At 40.5% G+C, this 14553-nt stretch overlaps 1 protein-coding gene across 1 annotated transcript; it reads right to left on the reverse strand.

Annotated features, from left to right (window-relative positions):
- Positions 1 to 229: 229 nt before the first annotated feature.
- LOC138877335 (uncharacterized) lies at positions 230 to 655 on the reverse strand. The gene has a single exon (XM_070156936.1). The coding sequence runs from the start codon at positions 653 to 655 to the stop codon at positions 230 to 232; it is 426 nt and encodes a 141-aa protein (XP_070013037.1).
- Between the last annotated feature and the right edge of the window lie 13898 nt (positions 656 to 14553).

Consider the following 14553-nt stretch of genomic DNA (forward strand, 5'->3'; position numbering starts at 1 on the left):
AACTTGAGTCTTGAGTTGAAAAGTAAGACCAAGTCACCCGAATTAAACTCCCGTTTCAATATCTTCTTGTCGTGGACAAACTTCATCCGTTCTTTGTACATGGCTGCACTCTCATAGGCATGAAGACAGAATTCTTCCATCTCGTTGAGTTGTGTCATCCTTAGGTTAGCAGCCTCAGCCCAATCAAGATTTAACTTCTTTAAAGCCCACATAGCTTTGTGCTCAAGTTCTACTGGCAAGTGACAAGCTTTGCCAAAACCAACCTGTATGGTGAAGTGCTAATAAGGGTCTTGAATGCTGTGCGATAGGCCCATAATGCATCATCTAGCTTCTTTGACCAGTCGATCCTGTTTGCATTAACGGTTTTTGCTAGAATATTCTTGATTTCTTTGTTCAAAACGTCAACTTGACCACTCGAATGAGTATGATAAGGTGTGGCCACCTTGTGCTTTACACCATAATTTTCAAGTAGCCTAGCGAAAGCCTTGTTACAGAAATGAGACCCACCATCACTCAGGATGGCCCTTGGAGTGCCAAACCGTGTGAATATGTTTTTCTTCAAAAATGCGATCACACTACTTGCTTCATTGTTTGGTAAGGCGATTGCTTCAACCCATTTAGAGACATAGTCCACAGCCACCAAAATGTAGGTCATGTCATACGAGCTCTCGAAGGGGCCCATAATGTCTATTCCCTACACATCAAAGATCTCAACCTCGAGTACAAAGTTCATTGGCATCTCATGTCTCTTAGATATTGACCCTTGTATTTGATATTGGTCACATGCTTTGACCATTTGGTTTGCATCTTGGTAGATTGTTGGCCAATAATAGCCACATTCAAGCACTTTTTCTGCAGTCCGATTTCCTCCATGATGACCCCCAACCGGTGAATCATGGCATGCCTTGAGAATTGGTATGACCTCATCTTCTGGATCACATCACCGGATGATGTTGTCGGCACAATTACGGAACAAGAAGGGTTCTTCCCAATAGTAATGCCTACACTCTCGCAAAAACCTTTTCTTTTGGTAAGCTTCCAAACCTTCGGGAACAAAACCCCTATCCAAGAAGTTAGCAATGTCGGCATACCAAGGAGCAAAAGTGTTAGATAATGCCAATATGTGTTCATCAGGGAAAACATCATTAATTTCAAGATCTTCCTTTGGTCTCCCTGCCTCTTCAAGCCTTGATAGGTGATCTGCCACTTGATTTTTCATCCCTTTTCGATCTTTGACTTCGAAGTCAAACTCTTGCGACAACAGGACCCACCGAATCAACCTAGGTTTTGCATCCTTATTTGCCATAAGATAGCGAAGAGCAGCATGGTCTGTGTACACTATCACCTTGGATCCCAACAAATAAGCCCAAAATTTCTCAAAGGCATAGACATTGGCAAGAAGTACTTGCTTAGTCACCATATAATTCATTTGCGCTCCATTGAGTGTCTTGCTTGCATAATAGACCGAGTGAAGAACCTTGTTGTGACGTTGGCCAAGCACTGCCCCAATAGCTACACCACTGGCATCACACATGAGTTCGAATGGAAGTGACCAATCGGGTGTGATAATAATAGGTGCCATGGTGAGCTTTTGTTTTAATTCCTCGAAGGCTTTGAGGCACTTCTCGTCAAATAAAAATTTTGCATCTTTCTCAAGGAGTTTGCACAAGGCATTTGAAATTTTAGAAAAGTCCTTGATAAACGCCTATAGACGCCGGCATGCCCCAAAAAACTTCGGACACCTTTAACTAAAGTAGGTGGAGGAATCTTGGAAATGATCTCGATCTTTGCCCGGTCAACCTCTATGCCTTGTTTGGAAATTTTGTGGCCCAAAAAAATGCCCTTGTCCACTATGAAGTGGCATTTCTCCCAATTTAGCACAAGGTTCATTTCTTCACATCTCTTAAGCACTTGTCTAAGGCTGTCTATACAATGCTCAAAAGAATAACCTACGACCAAGAAATCGTCCATGAATATCTCTAAGAAATCCTCCACCATATCGGAGAATATTGACATCATACACCTTTGGAAAGTAGCCAGAGTGTTGCATAGCCCAAATGGCATCTGGCTAAATGCAAATGTCCCATATGGACAAGTGAATATTGTCTTTTCCTGATCTTCCAATGCAATATTGATTTGGTTTTAGCCGGAGTATCCGTCCAAGAAGTAGTAGAATGACCTTCCCGCTAGCCGATCAAGCATTTGATCAATGAACGACGTAGGGAAATTGTCCTTGCACGTAGCACTGTTTAGCTTCCGATAATCCATACACACCCTCCATCCGGTCACCGTTCTTGGTGGGATGAGTTCATTTTTATCATTTTCAATCACAGTCATGCCTCCTTTTTTTGGCACATATTGTACCGGACGTACCCAAGAACTATCGGCAATGGAGTAGACTACCCTGGCATCCGACCAATTAATGATTTATTTCTTTAACACATCCTGCATGGAAGAGCTCAACCTTCATTGACGCTCCACACTTGGTTTACTCTCATTCTCCAATTGGATCTTGTGTTCGCAAATTCCGGCGGGAATCCCTCGGATGTCTTCAATTGTCCACCCAATAGCTTGCCTATGCTCCTTCAAGATATTCAAAAATTGTTCTACCTGCACATCATTCAACAAAGAAGACACGATTACCGGTAGAGTATCATTTGATCCAAGAAATTTATACTTCAAGTGTGGTGGAAGTGGTTTGAGCACTAGTTGCAGTGGCTCAATAATTGAAGGTTTTGCGAGAGGAGTAGCTCTATTCTCCAAGTCGAGAGAGAGCTTCTACGGAGTATAAGTGTAGGACCCAAGCCCTTCAAATGCATTGACTGATTCTATATACCCCTCCATATTTTCACCGTCAAAGTTTACCAAAATAGTCACCAACGCCTCACCGAGGCATTGTTCTTTCATCTTCATTTCAACTGCATCTTCCACTTCATCAACAACATCGATCACCGAGATGCTTTCATATTCATGTGGTATTTTCATACCCTTGCTTGCTTGGAATGTAACCTCTTCATCATTCACACGGAATTTGATCTCATTCCGTTCTGAATCCATTAGTGCTCTTCCTGTTTCAAGGAATGGTTTTCCCAAGATGATAGGGATCTCTTTGTCAACTGCACAATCAAGGATTACGAAATCGGTGGGTAAATGAAACTTTCCACTTTTACAAGAACATCATCGGCAATTCCCACCGGTCTCTTTATGGAACGATTGGCCATATGCAATCTCATACTTGTGGGACTTGGCATACCTAACCATGCTTACTTGTAAATGGTGAGAGGCATTAGGTTGATGCTAGCCCCATTATCACAAAGGGCTTTTGCAAAATCACGCGCCCCAATAGTGCATGGAATAGTGAAAGCTCTCAGGTCTTCTTTATTTTGAACGGTGGTTGTTGCAATGATGTAACTAACCCGGTGAGTCATATTCACCACTTCATTTTTGGTGATTCTCTTCTTGGTGATCAAGTCTTTCAAGTATTTAGCAAAACCTGGTATCTCTTAAAATGCTTCCACGAATGGAATGTTTACCAATAACTGCTTGAGAATGTTATAGAACTTTTCAAATTTGCTATCATCAACCTTCCTAGCAAGTCTTTGAGGAAAAGGAGGAGGAGGTCTAGGAATAGGTGGTAGAGTTTTTGGCGTCTCTTTTACCTTTTCCTTTACCTCTTCCCGGCTTGCTTCTTGCACTTTCAACTCTTCTGTAACTCTTTTAGCTTCAACAATAATTGGCTCTTCAACTTGTGCCTCAACCTCTTGTTCAGACTCTTCCACTTCAATCATTTACTTGTTCTCTCCTTGAAGTACCTTCCCACTCCGAGTAGTAATTGCCATGCAATGAGAAGTTGGACCACTCCCACTACCCTTTGAGTTAGCAATTGTGTCACTTGGAAGTATCCCTTTTTGCTTTGGATTTTGTTCCCTAGGAAGATCTCTCATTTGCATCTTCAATTTTTGAATGGATGTGGTATGAGAACCAACAAGGTCGGTCATATTCCTCATAGAAGTGTCGGACCTCTCTTGATTTTGCAATACTCGTTCAAGCATGCTTTCCAACTTGGAATCACTTGAAGAACCTTGATTTGAATATTGACCTTTTGGTGGAACATAAGGGTTTGAACTCTAATTTGAGAAGTTATTGTTATTGTTATTCAAATTTCCTTGATTTTAGCCACCTTGGTCATTTCGCCACTGCTGGTTGCCTTGCCCTTGCGGGTTAGGCCTCCATTGATTTTGTTGTCCTTGACCTTGGTATTGTTGCCTTTGATAGCCTCATTGAGAGTTGTTGATATAGTTGGCTTCCTCATATTCTTCACTTGATGATGGTTGCACATCTTCCACCACATTTACCTTCTTTGTTTGGCTTTCAGTGAATATTTTTGTCAACACATTGACATTGGTGGCAAGCCCTGCAATTACTTGATCTCTTTCTTGATTCTCCTTAATCATGGTGGTCAAGGAGGGAGAACCATATGCAATTCTACCTGTGGTGTCCTCTGAGTGCCAAGCTTGATTATGTTTTGCCATTTTATCAAGTATTTGTGTGATCCTTGCGAATATCTTATCCATAAAGGATCCATCAGCTGCATTCTTGGCTATAGATTGGTTCATAGCATCTAAACCCATGTAGAATTTCTACAATAAGATAGAATCTGGAAAACCATGGTTGGGAGACCTCACCAAATATAACTTGAATCGATCCCATGCCTCATATAGATGTTCTCCCGGTACTTGCTTGAAAAAGAAAATTTTATCCGGAGCTCAGATTTCTTACTTTGCGGGAACCATTTAACTAAGAATGCTCGGACAAGTTCAGGCCAAGAATGAATGGAATTTGGTGGCATATTTTGAAGCCATTTCCTTGCGTCCCTAGTTATTGAGTACTTGAACACCCTTAACCTTAGGGCATCATCTGAGACATTGTTCTGCTTATGTATCGCACACACACCCAAGAAGTTTCTAAGATGTTGTGTTAGATCATCATCAGTGGAATTCCTGAAAAACCCCCCTGCTTTGAGCATTAGGATTAAACCATGTTCTACCTTGAAAGTTGCAGCATCAACAACTGGAGGTACAATAGCATTTGTATCCTCAATGTACTCAGCTATGTCCGCAAAAGGATTTTTTTCCATTTCTTCTTCATATTCGGTCATGTCTTCCTATCAACACAAGCAAAACAAGCAAAGTGTGATGGAATAGAATAAGACGTAAAGTAAAGCACACACTAATTAGTAATTTCAAAATTGTATTCCCCGACAACGGCGCCAAAATTTGATACGCTCAAATTACACTTTAATTAAATAGTGTATGGTTGTCAGTGTCAAATATAGTAACACAACAAGGTTGGGGTCTAATCCCACATGGAATAGGCGTGAAAAGGTTACTCGAGAAGTGTGCTACTTGACTTAGGTCGTAATTCTATTCCGTTAACGTAATAAGAGAATGACATGATTGTGAATTGAAGAGATAACTAATTGTAACTTTGAGAATGTAAATGATGTGATTAAGGAAACCAAGGTTGTGTCCCAGTAAATGGAATGTAATGCTATCGGTGTTAATATGATATATTTCTAATGGAACGTCTTTTGATATGCAAATGAATTCTGAATGACTACCCAATACTTTCCAATAGTTGGGTAGTATTTTCCCTTTATGATTTTTCCAAATATAAAAGAGTTGCAAATTAAGAACAACCAACTTATGCCAAGTACAAACCACTTATTCCTAAGAGATTCTATTAAACAAGAGTTAACGTCTTGAGTTCTTGATATTCAATTCTACCAAATCCTAACTCACTTTTCCAAGTAAAGAAAGAGTAAAATGGAATAGATTAATGTTTGCAACCACCAACCACAAATAAAGAATAAGAATCGAATATATATCAACCAACCATTATAATATATATATATATATATATATATTCAATATTAAATACCCATTAACATTACACCCATCTAGGGTCCATAACCTTAGTATTTAAAACTAGCTACTCATACTAAAATACAAGAACAAAGCATTTAATAAAGCCATAAAGCTTACAAAAGTGCAAGATTCCTTCTTCACAAAGCTCCAAATAAATGAAGTATTCAATGCTCTCTAAGCAGGACCTTGTTTCAGACTTGAATACCTCACAAAAACCCTAGTTATTCTCTTTATAGTGGACCAAAAGTCGTAGTCAAAATCGAACAAAAATACCCTTTCAGACAGCTTATGCGATCGCATACTGGTCGCATACCAGTAATGCGGACCGCATATTGAGCACTCCATCGTAGACTTGTTGAATCCCAGATCTGGCTTCAGTCGCATAATGGTTATGCGGTCCGCGTATGTGTTATGAGACCACATATACCATTGCATATCATGCTGAGGGCTGGCTTCTATTGTGGTTATGCAACCATTATGCGGCTCACATATGTGTTATACGACCGCATATTTGCTTCTTCAGTTAGCCCAAAAGATTGTCTTTGTTTGCGATCAGCAGGTAGATTATGCGGTCCGCATGTGAGTTATGCGACCGCATACTTGCAACATATCCGTCGTTTGTGACTTTTTGACTTCTTTCCATGTTTTCGGGTATTCAAGCTCGTGCACTACAAAACAACCAAACTTGATCAGAATTAACTACAAATGCATTGAAAGACAAGTTAAAATCTAAGCAATTGGTACCAATTGTGCCGAATCTCCACGGTGCATCATTCCACACCACACAGAGTTTTCTTCCTCTTTTCTTATTGTATTTTGTCTACATTCCATTCCAAACAGTTCTTCTAATAGTATTGTATATTCTAGTAGATGCTCATGCACTTATAATATCAGTTTTTGCGGTTTTGTAGATTATTTGTCATGCGGTATCACTGTTATAATATTGAACTTTATATTTTTATAATTTTGCGAATCCTGATGAAGAAGTTAGTATGTTACTCCTTTGTTTCTCCACTTGCTTCAAAAAGTTCTATGAATTATCGATCATCTTATTAATTTATTATTGGCTTGCTTGACGGTAACTTTAGGCACCATCACGACCTATTTTAATGACATGCTTGTTTTGAGCTTTAAGGTTGCATTCAGTGGTTCAAGGTCTTGTGTAGCTTCCTATTGTGTATTATGACTTGCGTGCTTGCTCAAACTTGATTTACGGAAGATTCGAAATGAATTCGGATGAGTGATTCTAACTTTAGAAGCTTAAGTTGAAAATGTTGACTGAGGTTTGGCTTTGTGAAAAAAATCTCGTGGTGGTATTATGATGGCTTTGATAGGTTCGCATCGTGATTTTGGACTTGGGCGTATTCCCGGAATCAATATCGGAGGTTCATAGGTTGATTTGTGTTGTTTTGTTGAAAGTTGGCAATTTAAAGTGAAAATTTAAATCATGTGAATCAAAGTGCAAATCATGTTCATGTTCATGATTTATTCCATCAATATATCTTAGAATGTAACATGAAAATCATGTGAATCAAAATGAAAATTTGTGAAACTATGTCAAGTTTTTGAAAAATAAGAATTTGAGTTTTGTTGTGGGTAGCCCCTTCTGGTGGCAAGTCATTTCGATTAAAGGAGATTCGGTTGACTTCAAAAAATTGTTTCTCCATTCTTTCCAATTTCTAAACCGTGATCTCGGCCGGAATATATGCTTCATTGAGTGTCTTTACCAGCACTTTCTGATGTTTATTCGAGCTTATCATCAGGGACAAATGTGATACCTGATAGGAGGACTTCCTGAGTTGATCAATCATAGTGTCGTCCAATGTTTTCATCTTTTGAAATAATTTCTCTACCTCTTCAGCACTGACTGGCTTCTTAAGTAAAAAACATTTCTATTTGGTCTTGTTCAATTCTTCCAAATTGAGGTACTTCCCAGATGGGTTTGTTTCATTCACTTCCCCCATGATTTCTTTTCCCTAGTACGTCACTCCCTCTTTGTTGTAGTTCCAAGCGATGGTAGAGGGGTCCTTCATGGGCTTCTGTGGTGCACGACTGATAACCAGGGGCTCAGTCAGCCTGGGTGAAATTATCGTTCCCCGTGCCACATAAGTCTCTTTCGGTACATACATTTTTGGAACCTTTAGTGTAGCCTTGTTTTGCTCGAACCTTTTGGGAGGACTCAACACAAACTGTTCTTTCCTGGGGGCCCTGGGAACATAAAGAACGACATCTTTAGGAGGTACTGTGTCTTGTCTTCCACAGCCTTTTCTATGCTTTGAGGAGTGGAGTTTCTCTTCTTCTCATCCTTAGCTTGCTTTGTTGCCGCTTTGGGCTTCTTTTCAACATCAGCAATGGCAATGATAGCTTTCAACGCTGGGTCGAACTCGCTGTCCTCAAAATTCATTCAATAACTGGCCCATTGTTGTGAGCTGGCAATGGGTTATTGGTTATATTGGGAACCTCCTCATCCCTCAACACTACCCGCTTTTGCTCTATTAGATTTTCGACCGCCCGTTTAAGGGTCCAGCAATACTCAGTGTAGTTCCCTTTTGCCCCTGAATGATAAGCATATTAGGTACCGGGTTGGTAGGAGGGTGACTCTAGGTTTTGTCTGTTTGGAGGCATGGGCTACAACAATCCCATTTGGACCAACTTTGGGAAAAGGCTGGAATATGATTCACCAATGTGTGTGAAATTGGTTTTTCTGGGTGGTTCACGGGCACAGGCATTATATGGAAAATTGTTCTGTGGTGGACGAGGATTATACGGAGCTTGGTGAGGAGGGTAATTTTTGGGAGGTGGAGCTCGGTTTTGGTTATAGCGTTGTTGCAGCCGAGTGTATGGCTGGGCATTAACCACTACATAAGGCTAAGGAGTCATGGCATATGCCGCATCTTGGTGAGGTTAGTAATATTGTGGGGTGCTAGAAGAGGAACCGAAGTAATCTTGGGGTTGACGGGGGTTTCTCAGACTTGAGACCATTATTGCTGCTTCTTTTTTCTTTTTCCGGTTTGCTGCACCCCCCGACCTGCTCTGGATTTCTTGAGAGGTGGCTCTTATGGCCGACTGGCTCAGGATGCAACCTGTTTTCAAACCATTCTCTACCATTTCCCCCATCTTTATGGCTTCTGCAAATGGCTTACCCATAGAGGACATCATGTTCTGGAAGTAATCAACCTCTTAGGCTTGCAAGAAGACACTGACCATCTCGGTCTCATCCATTGGGGGTTTCACCCTGGTAGCTTGTTCACGGCACTTGATGGCATACTCCCGGAAGCTCTCTGAAGACTTCTTTTTTATATTGGATAAAGAGTTTCGATCTAGAGCTATATCCACATTGTACTGGAACTATTTGACAAAGTCTCGGGCCAAGTCATCCCATATGTGCCAGCGGGAGATGTCTTGATCCATATACCATTCGGAGGCGATTCCGGCTAAACTCTCCCCGAAGTAAGCCATCAAGAGTTCTTATTTTCCACCCGCTCCTTTTAACTGGTTGCAATACCTTTTCAGGTGGGCTATAGGGTCTCCATGTCCATCATACTTTTCAAACTTGGGCGTCTTGAAACCGATGGGCAGACGAACATGCGGGAACATGCACAAGTCAACATAGGAGACACTCTTCTGACCACTCAGGCCTTGTATGTTCTTGAGACTTTGTTCTATGCTTTTCATTTTCTGAGTGATGTCTTCTTGCTCGGGATTCTTTACAGTTCTCTCCTACCCCTTGGTAAAATCATACCGAGGTTGTTGAGGGTAGGAGTTTGGGGTAATATGAGTCGTGTCCGATGGAAATGTTGGTGTTTGGAAAGTAAAGGATGACAGCTCAAAACATGGCCTGGGCAATGTTAGTTGTACCGCAGCCAAGGTTGGTGGTGCGGTGAATATGTTAGAAGACACTCCCGAAACTAGTGCCTGGGGGTGAACCTCAGAAGGCGTTCCAGTGAAATAGGCTGACATAGTGGGGTATCCGAATGGGGTGGTCGGGTAATTTATAAGGATGTTGGAGGTCCCACTTGTTCTGAGATTAGTTTAGGAAAACAAGGTATTGTACTAGGCAACTCTCTACCGTTAGACCAAGCTTCCCACATTTCCAACATGCGGAGGCATAATGCCCTGTTCTCTTCAGCAGCTGCTGACTCTGATGTCGGGATAACTGAAAACGGACTATCCTCTGAGGGGGTAATTGTTGGTAGCTAACTTTCTAACGTCATTTTGACACTTCCTTGGGACCTTGTAAAGTACGGGTGCAAAGCCAGGTTAACACAAAACCAACCACCTTAAAGAACAGAACCTGGTCTCAACATCATACGCAACAAACCGGTTAGTTTGAGACAATTAACACATAGGAAATCGCACGTTGGGGAATGCAATGCACCTAAACAGTTAAATATTTTTCTATATGTTTTGCAACGGTTAATTTTGGGTTTTCAAATTTTCATTAAAATAAAAACTTCTAATTTTTTCTCTATTACAACGACTCCATCATATATACCTAAGAACTTGAAAAACTAAAACAAACTAAAAGGAAACTGAAATACAGACTCGAAAAGAAAAATCAGGAATACATAAGTACTTCCAAAACTACTCCAGGGGCCTGCGGGACATCAGTCGGTCTCGCCGCAGGCCTACATGCAAGATCTCCTTGGAGACAATCCCGGTCATCCATTATCTGGTGAACAAAAGTTATCACTGTGGTGAAGAAGGTGGATCTAGTCATATCCTAACACTCATGGCATTTTATGACGATATAGTCAACAATTCCTCTAATCCTTTCTCTGATGATGCCTTTCTCTTGGAGTAGGTGCGCAATTTATTGAGACCTAGCTTCCAGAACTTGGGTGTCATGATGACTTTGCTCCTACAACTGTTTCATGTCCTCTTCCAGTCGAGACATCAATGCATAACAATGTTCCCTCTCTGCCTTAAAGTTCTTTGTCAGTTTAACCATTTCATTCTCGAGGATAGTTAGCTTTTTCTTTAGATTTGCGACTTCTCTATCATATTTTCCTTTTATTTGATGAACAAACTCTGCCCGTCCTTCTGCATTCTTAGCCAACTGTTCCCGGGCTTTTGCCAAACTACTTTCGATTTTTTCCAAATCAGTCCCATACTCACATACTTTCCGCCTAAGACCATTTATAAGTCTCTCATCTGTTTGGCTCCTTCCCGGGATTTCAGCAGCTATCTTCATTTTCTGGATTTGGGCTCGGAGGGCTTTATTTTCTTGCACCAATCTTTTCTTTTCACCCTCATCCGCAACGGCTTGCAAACCACTATAAAATTTAAGATCCCTGACTTGCTCTTCTAACTTGCTTATGGTGGCCCTGTATCATTTTCCTTGGTCAACCAGGCCCATTGTTCTTGTGACTCTTCAACAAATTTTTGGATGTGAGGCCTTTTGGTTGGACTTTCAGGTTCATCCCTTTCAGTGACTTTCTTTCTATACCAAGCAAGATAACCAGACGAGAACTCGCCTCTAGACAATTCACGTACTCGGGTGTTTGCTGTCAAATATTGGCACTCGTTCCAAATATGACGAACCACTTCTTCATGAAATTGGCCATCAGAGCGGATCAACTGCATGAACACTAAGATCTTCATCCTGAGGAACTACCTGGCATCTTCCCGACTATCTCAACACCCGGTATGAGGCATAAGGCTAGATGCCCCGAAACCCTTGTGCCAAACTCCTCAATGCAACTTTTCCCTATAGATCCGTAATTCATATATGGAGGCTAATGACGAATGTGCTCAATCATCCACATTTGTAACAACAAATTGCACCCTTCGAGAAAATCTGCTCCGGCCTTGCAAACCGTGAGATCTCGGAATATCTCAGATACTATCATAGGGGTGATGGTGCTTTTGGCATTAGTAATCAAAAATTTTACTACTCCAACTACCCATAGATCAATATTCCCGTCCTTCCGGGGAAATACTAGAAGACCTATAAATGCCACCATGAAAGCGAAACATCTATGCTCTTCCCACTTTGACCGGTTCCATTTGATTTAGATTCCACTTTCCGGATTGTCAAATCTTCTTACATGCCCGAACCACTGGTACATGAAGAATAGAGTGGAGAACTCACTTGCCAAGTCTGCATACTGAACCTGCCTGCTTATTTTTAACAAAACTAGAAACTTGTGAGGGGTGACGGCCCTTAGAGCGACCAGGTATTTTTGTCTTAGACCCTTCCCAGCATAACCCGCTATTCCTCCAAAGTAGGTGTGAGTTCGAAGTTCGAGAAATGCAGAACGTTGTGGGCTAGGTCCAAGAATGTCACTAGTGTTTTTATTATGTCTCCTCTAGGCCCGATCTTTAGTAATCCGGTGTGCATCCCCAAGTAATGGTTAACCCTGTCTCGTCCTTGCTTACCCAGATCTTCCCTCCACATGTATAGTTCCAATGGAATCTTGATCATAACCTTCATTGGTAAATTTTGACTCGTGCTCATTCTGCACATTTATATTAAGGTGATTGATTTAAAACAAAGTGAATTTTATTAAAGCTGATAAAAATGGGTCATTTTATAAATTCAAAAGTCAAATAAACACATCCACTTTTGACATACGACTCTTTAGCACTTCAAAAAGGAAGATTTTAGGGTTGTGTTTTCTAGGTGGCCAAAATTTGGCAAAGAAACCGTCGGTGGCTATTCTTGCAAAAACGGCCTTCCGGCGCCCTGTCGGGACGTTCGGCTGTTTAGACAAAAATGGCATCACCCACTTTATTTATGACAACAAAGACAACACCTTTTCAAAATTTGGGGTTATTTTTGCAAAAGCGGGGCTGGACCCGATGAGGATTTCCTACGTATCCCACATCCGGTGAGAATCAAACCCGTGTAGTTCGGTCAGTTTTTATATAACAGGGAAACATGACACTTGAGATTTTGGGCTCATTTTGAAATGACCTTTCTTTTTCCCCTTCTTTTTTTTTCTTCAGAATTTCGGCGGAGTTTCAGGATTTTCAAGTACACACCTCACTGTTTGTTTGTTTTTTAATTTTCTTTCACTATTCTATAAGCCGATCAACATGCAAGCCGAAACAAACAAATGCACAAATAGCACGTAAGATGCACCAGAATGATCTTTTTAATTTTGGGTACACCTATCCTAGACGGATCCAACCCCTGTGTTGAGTCCCCAAAGTCAAATGCACATGATGCAAACAAGCGTTCCTACTAGGGATCCGATATGAGGCTGTGTTATTCTAGGTTTAAAACCTGGGTGTATTGTTCTAGACCTGGCTTACCCGAACGGACAACTCGAGCCGGAGGGGGGGAAGGGCAGCATACCGGTAACCAAAAGATCATCCAGCTTTGCGACTTGTCCGAACCTCGTTCTAAATTAGGGTACGACACTAACATAAAAGAAGTAACGCCAGCGTGCACTTCCCAGAAGATTAGAAGAGAAGAGTTTCGTAGCAGTTTATATATAGTTCACATAATATCAAAGTGGTAAAAAACGGCATTTAGCATATTAGGCCCAAACATGTAAGTAAAAATCAGATAATAAATATAAGCCAAATATAACAATTATTTTAAGATCGAATTCTTGAACCCTGAACCAGAGATTCGGAGTTCTCGTCCCCAGCGGAGTCGCCAGAGCTGTCACACCTCCTTTTTACCACCCGAGAGGGTATATAAGGGAGTTTTTCTAATTAAAGTGACATTAATCGAAATGAGATTATTTTATTTAATTCAGAGTCGCCACTTGGAATAATTATATGGCATCCCAAGTCACCGGTTTATTTTAAATCCCAAATCGAGGAGAATTTTGACTTTATTTAAAAGTCTGCGAAACCAGAAAACTAGGTAAGGAATTCTATTAACCCGGGAGAATGTGTTAGGCATTCCCCAGTTCCGTGGTTCTAGCACGATCAATTAACTATTAATAATTGGCCTAATTATCTAATTTATTACATGTTTTAAAACCTAGTATGCATTTTTAATCTTTTAAACTGCTTTTAATTATTTTATGAAATTATTCTGGAACAAGTTACGATTGTCATACACTTGTTTGCTTGGTACACATCGTGAATCGTGTCACGGAAATCGTACCCACGATCTACAACATGTTTAATTTTATTAACATTATTAGAAGTTGTGGCCTGGTCACATAAATGTACCCCCGAATTTGGAAATTAGGTATCACAACTACGTCACATGAATCGTACCCGCAGCTATGACAATTTTATTATAAATGCGCCTAAAGCAAACTACGAATATTCAAAGTATTTTCTACACTAGTTATGATATTAATGTGAGGGCCATAAATTAGGGGGTTCATTTGTGAATGACACGCCTCGATTTATTTTAAAAGATTTGTACTCAATTAAAGCAATATATGAATGTTCATATTTAAAACTAATTTGAAATTAGGTATCACAACTACGTCACGGGAATCGTACCCGTAATCGTGATGATTTAATTACGCGCCTAAAGCAGGCTACGATGTCATGATTTTCCTAAAACTAATTTGAGACTATCGCAAGGTTATATGAATTGCGGAAAAACCATTATTATGGATAGAACATAGAAAGATTGAAATAAGTCTAAGGTCAAGTGACGTGAGCATTAATGGTTTTGAACATCAGTTAATTAATTTATCATTCAAGG

This window comes from Nicotiana sylvestris, chromosome 9 (assembly GCF_000393655.2).
Source record: "Nicotiana sylvestris chromosome 9, ASM39365v2, whole genome shotgun sequence".
NCBI classification, from domain to species: Eukaryota; Viridiplantae; Streptophyta; class Magnoliopsida; order Solanales; family Solanaceae; genus Nicotiana; species Nicotiana sylvestris.

What these genes read in the sequence shown, in the direction of transcription:
- LOC138877335 (XM_070156936.1), bottom strand. Translation starts at nt 655, where the DNA reads ATGACCTACATTTTGGTGGCTGTGGACTATGTCTCTAAATGGGTTGAA.